This window comes from Populus euphratica, unplaced genomic scaffold (genome assembly GCF_000495115.2).
Source record: "Populus euphratica unplaced genomic scaffold, PopEup_1.0 scaffold75.1, whole genome shotgun sequence".
In the NCBI taxonomy this organism is placed as follows: Eukaryota; Viridiplantae; Streptophyta; class Magnoliopsida; order Malpighiales; family Salicaceae; genus Populus; species Populus euphratica.
In genome coordinates, this window is record NW_011499866.1 from 1,865,927 (window position 1) to 1,877,634 (window position 11,708).

General features: G+C 29.8%; 1 protein-coding gene across 1 annotated transcript; it reads left to right on the plus strand.

The window, feature by feature from the left end:
- Positions 1–664: 664 nt before the first annotated feature.
- On the plus strand, positions 665–1,654 carry LOC105126256 (uncharacterized). Its single transcript, XM_011027078.1, has one exon. The coding sequence runs from the start codon at positions 949–951 to the stop codon at positions 1,555–1,557; it is 609 nt and encodes a 202-aa protein (XP_011025380.1). The 5' UTR covers positions 665–948; the 3' UTR covers positions 1,558–1,654.
- Positions 1,655–11,708: the final 10,054 nt, after the last annotated feature.

Below are 11,708 nucleotides of genomic sequence, written 5' to 3' on the forward strand. Positions count from 1 at the left end.
GGCTCATTAAATTTCTCAATCATGTGAACAAAACATACAATTTCAAAAACTTTAAACATCTGGGCCTATATACCCCATTTGGTTACATCAAGTCTTCCCAGCTGTTCTGGAGTTGCTTTGCAAGAGATGGAACTCCCATGATTTATTAGATACTTTTTATTAAAAACAAGATTTATTAATCGGATTTTGCTAGCTAACTATGAAAGTGTTTAGTAGTGATTATTTTTTAAAATATTTTTTATTTTGAAATATATTAAAATAATATTTTTTTATTTTAAAAAAATTATTAAAACGATCTATATATATATATATATTCGTATAAAATAGACCCAGCTGGTCGTTCCACGTACCGTAGATAGCTATTGTACTAGAACAAATCCACAGAAAAAAAAAAAAAACAAAAGGAAACGAAATAACGAATGGGACAAACCTCCCACCCCATTTCCTAAATTTACAAATCGGCTCTTCTTTACATGGCTTGAATCTGGGCTCCACTAGGTGAAAGCCAGAGTAAGTCTAATGAAAAGCATAGACATATTGATGTGGTCATTGACCTTGAACCCTAAATATGATGATCATGACCAACCGTCCCACTAATAGAGTCAAACTCTCAACTATCTTGACCTTTGGATTCTGTACTTTCGTTCAGCCTATACACCAAGCATAATGGATCCTCAGATCGCCAGAACAAAAACCTCACGACAGGAAACGTGGGGCCGTAATGATATAAAAACTACAAAGAATGGTGATTTTCTCTGGCCAAGGAGAGTACTTTTGTCCGCTAAAGATGTGCCCAGGAGAAGAAACCCTCAAGAAAATCACTCCCGACTCATAACTAACCCAACATATGCCCCATATTATTTTCTTTTCTCCTTCTCCTCCTCCTCCTCCATCATCACCACCATAGCAAGATTGCTGAATAATACTCTCTCATATATATATTGATACATGGGGAATTGTGTGTTCAAGGGGTTTCGCTTAGAAGTAGAAGAAATGATAAAAGTCGTGACAACAAATGGTGGTATCATGGAGCTGTACGCACCCATCACAGCAGAGTGCATAACCAACGAGTTTCCTGGCCACGCCATCTACCGTAGCCGTGACCTCTTCGCTAAACCTCTCCTCCACAACGAAGAACTCCACGTTGGCCAACTCTACCACCTCCTCCCTATAAATACCAGCAGTATCGCATTGAACAATACCCGAAACCACGACAATACTAAAAATCATCTGTCTTCATCTTCTTCATCATCCAAAGTTACTCCTTATCGCATGTCGTTTGATAACCAAAGGATGTTGAAGCGATCATCAACAGAAGCTGAAGTGTTTCCTAGGTATAATAGCACAGGGGTTTGGAAGGTTAAGCTGGTGATAAGCCCCGAGCAATTGGCAGAGATACTGGCACAAGAGGCACGGACTGAGGAGTTGATAGAGAGTGTGAGGACTGTGGCTCTGTGTGGAAATGGGGCCTCTTCTTCAGTTGCTAATTCTGATCAATCAAGTTTGTCTAGTAGCTGGAAAGGATTGTCGGATCAGAAGTATGGTGTGGATATATAGTGCGTGTGTGTTATGTAGAGGCTGCTTTGCTTCTTGAATGTAATTTTTTTTTTCATCTTAATTTTTCTATGTTTCCTTTTAGGTTGAACTTTATATATATATAAAAGCTTCCACAATGTTTCTCTCAAGTTATTTTTCACTAACCATTTAAATATATATTTTAATGTAGTTATGGAATATTTTTTTTAATTAAGCTGCTTAGGTCAAAAGATTGGTTGACAACAAGCTGTCAATGAATAGAAATAATAACATGACATGAAAGACTGACTTTGTTGGAAAAGATGTACACATCGAGGGAACTTACCATGAACGCGGTCTTTAGAAAGTAAGCGGATGAGCCGAATGTGAAGACTGACAGTGAGAAACATACCCATAGTTCATCCCTCTATTATTTTAATTGTTAATTTAACCTCTCATTTTTTTTAATTGTAAATGTGTCCATTGTATTATATAATTTATTTATTTTTGGATTATGGACGTTATATCCGTACTAAATCTCTTCACATCACATTATAAGAAAAATAAGCCATGATATGTTTTTGTTGTTCAATGAAGTAATGATTATTTTAAGAATTTTTAATTTGATTTTCAAATTTTAATTTTGCACGATCAAAATTTTTTGAAACCAAATTAGTATCTAATTTTTTTTTATTGTTGAATTGAAAGATAAAACCAAAATAAATAAAACAATGAGAAAAAGATGAGAATTTTATATAAAAAATTTATTTTAGTCCTTTTTCTTTTTTAGTTAATAGTTAATCAACCACTTTAGTTATTGAAAATTCAATTTTAATATTATTTTTTTTAATTTTGAATCCCTAGTTTGATCGAGGAGACATGGAAATTTGCTAGATTTTGACAAAGAAAGAAAAAGATATGGCTGACACCTATTCTGACAACTAAAATTGTTAAAATTGGTGTCAACGGATTCTATTTAGTTAGTGGAGTCTTATAATGGTTATTTTGAGACTTAATATTACCTAAAACATTGATCTAAGTTGAGGATAAGAAATTTTATTTGGTTTGATATTGTTATTTAGACTGATTTTTAGGTTTGCTAAGTTGATAAGTTGGTTTATTGATGTTCTTAAAAGTGTTTGTAGGGTTTTTTAGTTTAAAATAGTTTGCTTTTTTTTTAAATAACCCACAACTTTGTTTTTCTGACCTATATAATAATAGTGATTTTACTTGAAAATAACATGTTGTTTGCCTATTTATTTTTTTAAAAAAATAGGGGCAGAAAATAAATCATTCTCCCTTTCTAAAAACAAAAGTTTGACACGAGTTAAGCTAGAATATTGGGCTACTATTATATTTTTTTTTTTGTAATGCATTATTCTCTCTCGATTAAAAAAAATATAGTTTCACCATTTGTTATGGATAATATATTTCTTAATTTAACTTAAAACTAAGAAAAATATAATTTCACCATTGTTATTAATGATTTATTTTTGTTATCGTAGTCCCACAGACCTGTCATGGTTTTTTTTTTTAAATATGTAATATCCAACATCAGTGGGTGAGAAATTGGTTGTTGGCCTTATTAGTAGTGTTAGTTGTCAACATGTTATACACATTTTGGGGTTTGTAGGCTGCCAGAAACAAAACCGTAAGGTGTGGAAGCCGGATTGAGCTAAACCAAAACAGATGATATACAACATGTTGGGTTGAGTTGTTATATTTGGTATGAGAGCCGACCTTATTGGCTCTTCGATGGTGCCAACGGGCTCTTTAAAAAGGGTGAATTGTAATATCCCATATCGACGGATGAGAAGTTAGTTACTAGCCTTATTAGTAGTGCTGATTGGCAACATGTTGTACGCGTTTTGAGGCTTGTAGGCTTCAGAAACAAAACAATGAGGCATAAAAGTGGGGTTAGACTAAACCAAAGTGAACAATATACAATATATTGGGCCAAGTTGTTACAAAATATTTCATATAAAAAAACTTCTCATACACTTTATTATCATATAAATCTACTAAATAAAAATTAGCCTCTGGGATAAAAAAAAAAATTATTGAATCTGATAATTTACATGTCTTACATCAAAAGTTTGATTGGTTGATTTGAGTTTACTTGAGTTTTACTTTTTAAAATTAAGTGTTGTTTTTTAACTAATTTTATTCTTTAGTATTGAGTTAATTATATATTAAACTTTTTATTTTTTTTAATATTATCTATATGAGTTTTACATGTCAATAAGTAGATCTAATGGGGTTTGTAGCAATATTAGATAAAAATGTTGTTCGTTTTGTAATTGATTTTAAATTCGTGATTACAATATATTTCTTTTTAGGAGACACTTTAGTAATGTATATTTTTTTTGTTTATTTTTTTTTTTTGCTTTCACTCACAGCATAATACATGCTAATAGGCTACACTACTGTGATCTAAATAAGGTCATTTGATGATCTAAAAACTAACAATATTGATTTGAAAAATTAGCAAAGTTGAATATATAGTTTTCAAAAATGAAACTTCATTAAAATAAAAAAAAAACTAAAAGAAATCGTAAAGTCGTTGTACGTATAAACTTATTACACTGTAGGTTGGAATAATGTGATGATGAATTTACCTTTCTCAACAAAAATTATTGGCTTGGCTATTAGGGGTAATATAATCATTTTATGAGGTTCATTAGTCATTATCAAATTAATCCAGGATGGATTAGTCCTTTTATATTTTCACAATACAATAAAATAACTTAATTAACTTAATAAAAAAATTTATTTAACTAGCACCTATGGGATTTTTTGAATTTTTATATTTTAAGGCATAATAAAATAACTAAATTATTGTTACAAGTAAAATTTCTTTAACTTGTGTTTATGGGATTTTTAGTATTCTCATTCTAATTTTTTTTTTTGTTATAATCAAGTTAAATGAACATGACATTTTGATATTTAAATAATTATAAAATAATATTTAAAAAATAAAATTGGCTAGTTGTATTCGGTGACCAAATAATGTTTCTTGGGATAACATTTGAATCATCATGGTGGCCCTCTATCACTAGATGAATTGTGTTGCTTGCTAACCTCTAATATGGAGTCAATTACCTTTTCTTTTTTTCTTTCTCTTACTTGGTTTTCGTGGCATACCCTTTAAATTTTTAAATTAATATTTTAATTTGTTTTTCCTTTTACTATGGTCTATGTTTTCTTGATTAATATTTTTTTATTTTAAATAATTTAAAATTTTAATTGTTTTTCATTTTCATTCTCTATGTTTTCATCTTTTAGTTTAATCAGTATTTTTTTATTACTATTAGTTTTATTTGAGATAATTTCTAAAATTAGTTTTTTCTTTTTTGATTTCATCATTCTTCAACTTTTTTCCCTATTATATGTTATACTTATTCTTTTTATTGCTACTTATTTTTTGTTTTACTTTAAAAAAAAAATAATTATTTTTTAAAAATTTTATTATTTAATATTAAGTTGGTTAGGATTTTAGCTTCTTGATTGAGTTTGGGTCTAAGATTTTATGAGTTGTAATTTTAAAACATTAACCTAGGTTTAGAAAATTTTTCAAGGTTTGCTTTTTTTTTCTTTCTTGTTTTTAAGTTCATATTTTTTCAGTTTTATCATTTAACATTTATTTAGTTTGAGATTGGAAAAACATTATTTTTTTTATTTTCTTTTTATAGGGTTTTTTTAATAAGATTTTAAAATGACCCGAGTTATCTAAATTCTTTTTATTTGCTTTTTTATATTAAATTTATTTTTTAAAAAAGAAATTATTTTTTAAAATTAAATTAATTAGTTAAATATAAGCATGAGATATTCACTTCATAATACTTTATTTGATTTACTTGTTATGTTATTGCTTTGACGTTGTGTGTGATCTTTATTAGTGTCTTCATGTAACTTTTTGCAATGGAATTGGAATCACCTTGGTGAGCACTTTATAGAGATGGAGCGGTGTTCGTAGTGGAGTGATTGTGAGTCTTTAATTGACTTTGATTTCTTCTCCTCCCAAGTATGATATTGATAGCTTATTTTTTATAGTTAGTTAATCTTATTTTTTTTATTCACTTTATTTAATATTGATGCCTTTGTTTGAAATCATATTATTAAATTTACCAATTTTATTAAACTCAATCAAGTTAATGACCAAGATCTCATATTTTTCTTACTTCTTTAAGAATATTAGCGTTAGTTAAATATTCTTTTTATGTTATGAAATATTTGACCCGACATGTGGCTTCATGCAAGCCATATGTTTAGTGTAAAGTAAAAGTAAAGGGAAATTAAAATAAATAATTAAAAGAAACTAACATGTTTGGTTTTTCTTATATGTAAAACCTTGTAGGGAGAGACATAACCCTTTTTTTCTCCATTCTTTTATTCTTTAATTGCATCATTTGATGAAAAACTTAAAAACCAATTTCTTTTAATTTGTTATAGGTCAAATTCAAAAACAAAGAATTAAAATGAAAATCATAAGGAAACCAAATGACCAAGTACAAATTGACTTGAAAAAGTTCTTTTCGGTCCACTGCTCATTTCACTTTGAATTCCGCTTTCACCCAAAACATTATTTTGTTTATTTTTAGTTTTTTAGTATGATATAAGAGAGAGAAGATCATGAGGTTATGAAAAAAGAGAAAGAAAATTGTTGGTTTGCTAGATTCCACCAATAAAAAAGTTTATCTTGGTATCCACAGGTGTTTTTGTATAAAAGATTAAGGTATTTTATCCTTCATCTTGTATAAAAAAGTATTCTATAGCTAGTAAAAATCATTCCAGCAAATCATATTGCTTTGATAGAATTTAAATTATTATTATTTTATAAAAAAATTATTGACATGTGATTAAACAAAAAAATTAGTTGAATCCTTGTGTTACGAGATTAGATATCTTGACTATATCAATCTCGCAATTTCTGAATTTAATTTTTGATTTGTATCAACATCTCTCAAATATTTATTTGTGTATATGATCTCTGGTTTATTTGATTGATTGATTAATTTATTTTTTAAGATGGATTTGTATTTTTTAAGAAATAGAATGTTAAAGTAGAATTCATATGGGCTCCAACAAAGGGTACTCTTTGATATCTATATAAAGACCCTAAGAATTAGTTATAAAAAAGTAAAAGTCAAGCTAAAATAAATTTCAACTTTGGGAGTTACATGTTACCCAAATGGAAAATCCGATTTCCATCCCTACCAAGATAATAACACCTCATCATGCCTATAGCAGCAGAGTCTTGTCAATGCATCGAGAATTTGTAATCGATAGCTTGTGTAGGGTTAATTTAGAGGAAAACGAAATTTAATATTTGTCTATATATACATCATTGATGGCCCGGTCCTTCCACAAATCTTGGCTGAAATTGAAATCTCCACTACCACTTAAAGGAAGCCCTTTCTATCACCAAACGGCTGGTTTTTAATCCTTGATTCAAAAACGGTTGTGCAGGGTTCGATTTGAGCTAATAATATTCGAGAGGATCTAACATGACCAAATGTCAGATGTAGAGAGGGAGCAACGGTCTGTATGTATTGAAAACTTAGCCTACACCACAAGTTTCGATTCTGATGACTTTGATTTGAAATTCGAGTAAAATTGGGTCCAATCGTCGTCTCCAATTACTAGAAACATTTACTCCTGCGCTGAATGGATAAGCCATTGTTACTTGAAAAAGCATCCATGGCCCAAAACAGGGTTCTAAGCTTCTAATCCACGCAATTTAGCAATTCAAGGGTCGGTAAGTGGAAGGGTAGATTAAACAACAACTTAACCAAATCGGGTGCAACTAGCCTAAATACAACGAGCACAATTAACTCTTAACACACATAAGGGTTTAAAGGGTTTTTTCCCCAGCAAAAGAGGGTTCCTTTCAAGAATATACGGCAATGTTTAATTTATCATCAGTGTACGAGGAGATTATAGTTGTTAAACTCAATACAAGATCATCATGTGAAAATGTTACAATGTCAAGACATTTTTTTTTATTTTTCTTATCTTGCTTCCTTGATACATGTATATATCTCACAATTGGCGTGATCAAGTTTAGAATTGGATAAAGTCAGAATAATTAGATTTTAACGAGGTCTGATGGAGTTAACATTTGATTAGTTTAATTCAAAACTTAGGATGGATAGGATCTCATATTTTTTCCGGGAAAAACCAGTTCTAAGGGGTAGACTTCCAGACTTGAAGATTAACTTATATAGCTAAAAAAAACTCATTTTTCAAATCCTATTTAAGGAGGTGTTATCCCCCAACGAATAAAAAATGGAAATGAAAATGATTCTATTCACAAATTATATATCTCAAGCCAGGCCCAACCTTTCAACACCAAAAATTGAAAAAGTAGGCCCATGTTTGACAGATATATATATGTGTATGTAATAGGGCACCTCACCAACATATACAGATTCTCATTCGAAGGTCAGGTTTCATGCCGTTGCATTAGGACCTCAAAGGGAAATCAAATTAGTGAAAACCTAAGGTAGAAAGGTCTCTTTATTCAGTGTCATTCATCTCCTACTCGATACCTTTGGTAGGATAAATAACCAATCATGGAATCAGTCCTCGGAGGCTTTCAGTCTGGCAATTTTTCAAACATGTGGTGTCCCTTCCTCCAAACAAACTATCATGCTCCATCGATAAGCATTGTCACGAGGATTAATAACACACTCCCAGGTCTTGAACATAAAGACATCAGCATACCAGCAGTTCGCATAGGAATCAAAATACTCAAGACCGTCTCGAACTTCATCACGATCCAATCTGAGACAATAAGCTCCATTTATAAATTAATGCATTCACAACCAAACCCCCATGAGCAAGCATTAAAAATCATCAAAAAATCCCAATCCCATTGCTGGTTAATCTTTACTTCACCATTACTAGTAATTAATTGTCCTTCTATGATATGTGAAAGACCACTGAACTTGGGGCTTATTTATATATTTCTCATAGAACATGCATTTGAAGTGGGGGAATTGCAACATACATAAAGGTTCAATTTAAACAAATGAATATCTATGGAGGATGCCTCATAGAAAGTTGGCCTTAAGAGTAATTTGAGCAAGTATGAAATAAGAAAACTATAGTGTGGGGGCGTTATAAACGGGGTAAAGTGAGAATAGCGTTGCCTTGGGCCATAATATATACAAAAAATAAAATAAAAAATCACTTTCAAGAATTTAAGAAATAAAATAAAACAAGCTCCCCAACGGGATGCTTCGATATATAATTTTAGCGGGCCTTTAACCATATACGAACGGAGAAAGGCACTGGAAAAGGTGGCAAAGATTCCGCGAGGTCAGGTCATGATCCCAATCTGGGACCTTGAAGTTAAAATCGGTCACTAAAGTCCTCAGCAAAAAGTTAATCATACATGGTCACATTGAACACATTGTTAATTTTCCATGCATGAGAGAGAGACAGAGAGACAGCTTTCACATTCAGTCACCACATTTTGATGTTATAAGCCAACTGTTAAGGCATATATTCTAATTCTCCTTCATCATCGTGCTGAAGAAAATAACTAAGGATGCTGGTCCAATGGCCTATTCCAGGATACTTTGTGTGTCAATCATCTTTTTTTTTTATTCTCTCTCATAACACTTTCTTAACAAAGATGTAGGAAAATTAATTTTACGCACTAGATTAATTGGTTGTGATCATTGATGGCAAATGAATCATATTCACAAGTAAACCATTATCTTGGACCGCTACAAAAAACATCATTAAATTTTAAAATACCACGGTCTAATTCAAAATTTTTACTTAATTATACAAGCATCTTTTTTTACAATAGCATGATTACTATAACTAACTTTATTTAATTTACCATCATATCACTTTATAGTTACACCTACCTATTCAAAACTATACTTTGATTATGCTTTTCAAAAATAAACATCGATTCTAATAATTTTGTCTTTATTTACCAAAGCAACCAAAATGTTTCAAAAAAAGTAAGCATACAACATACAAAAAAGTCATATCTTTTTTTTTCCTCTTTAAATATAGTATGTCTTAACCATCTAATAGCTATTTCATCATCGTTGTCCACTGAACCTTCTCTAGATAATTCATCCTTTGACGGATTATTTTCGATGTAATAATAAAAAGCTAATTTTTCAAGAATTTAATACTAAGCTTCAAATAAGCTTTGATTTCCAGCCAGCCCATAACCAACTCTTCCATATATTTCTTGCTAAAAGTATCCTTGATCATATTGATAACGAGTGGGACCAAATAATTGAATGGGGATAGTTGATGAACCATGCCATATAGTTCCAGCAACAACAAAGATTGCTAAAAAAAACAGTGATACTACTAGAAAGCACGATTTCAATATTATTCCAGCAACAACAAAGATTGCTAAACAAAACAGTGATACTACTAGAAAGCACGATTTCAATATTTCTTATACATAATCCTTTGTATTGATGTTTTCGGATGGACACAACCCACTAATATGTCCAATGACCCTACTGCAATATGATGAAAGGTTATTCCTCTCAAAATAAAAGGATCAAAACCTTCTACATCCCACATTAGATTTATAAATTTTACTTTTCTAGTTACATATTCCAGGATTATACAATCTTGTTATGTGAAAAGCATCAAACCCAAAACAAGTCACTTTTAAAAGAAATAAATGAATTCCAAATATCTTGGGAAAATCTAAGGAAAGTTTTTTTGTACATCCATCACAAAATATTTCTAGATCCTAATACACTCAATGCTAAATAGCTACTAAGAAGCATTAGCCAGAAAATATAATACGCACCCCAGCCACATCTTCATAACTTCAAATATCCTGAATCAATATAGTTTCTCCTATAACATTCTAACCACCTCATGAATTTGTTATTACTGAACGAGTAATAAAGTGTATAAAAAACATACCTTGCATCATATGAAATGAGAAAGGGATCAAAATCATTAAAACCTACTTATTCATAAAGAGCCATTGAGCAGGCCCAACCAACAACTAAAGTTATATACGTTATATGGACAATCAAAAAACAACCAGGATAATACAACGGTATGAACAAGATATGAAGGCAAACCCATAAAATATCCTCTTATCAATGAAAGATATATATTATGTAACTTTATTGCACTAGAAAAACTATGTTATAAACATCTCTTTTTCAATGGATTATCCAAAAAAAAGATTATTTTTTTTAGTATTTTAGTAAGAATATCACAATTCTATTTCTAGGAATAAGGAGAAGCAAAACTATTCTATACCATATAAGTACTAATATATAACGAGGGGTTGACTTCATTTTGGATGAGCGAATAAATATGGATTTGTTTATCATTCAAATAGCTTTTTTACTTTATTAATTATGTCTTTTTTTATATTATGAAATTATCAAGCATGTGCAAATAAAAAATATAATAAAATAAAGAAAATAGAAAAAAATAATAAAAAATAAAAGCCAATATCCATTATAATATTTTTGAGATAATAAATTCATATATTATTATTAAAACAATAAATTCATTGTTACATTTTCACATCAAGGTGAAATAGAGTACTTCATTTTTGTTTATTTCATTTAATGTTTATTGGTGTTCCAAAAGTCCATTTTAAAAATTCTAAAGAAGATAGTTTAAATTGGATTGATGTATAATTCAACTTGTTAGAGACATTGGGTTATTATGGGATTTTTCAATTCTCCACCGTGATCAAGATATCCTTTGTTGCACCAAAGAAGGATTGATTAAATCATAAAAAAAAATAAAAAATTAAAGCATGAAGTAGCAATCATTAAATCATAAAAAATAAATAAAAAATTAAAGCATGAAGTAGCAATAAAATGCAATTAGATCTATGCTTTGGAGTTGTTGAAATTAATATTATCAATTAGAATAATTTATAGTTAAGTTGTTTGGATCAATAAAATAAAGTATCCAGACTCCACTTAGAAAAACTCAATTAGTATTGTACCCATTATTACTATTTGTATCATAATCTATTTATAAATTTCATAAATTAGAAATATGAGTAATTTCAAACTACTAATCACAATCAATTGAATAATTTAATAAATACATCAAATATTTTATGGAAGATGTGAAATGAATTGGAAAAAAAGAAGAAGAAGGAAGTTATAGGAAAAAAACACGGTACTGATGGCATTTGCTCCATATGTGCAAATTCAATT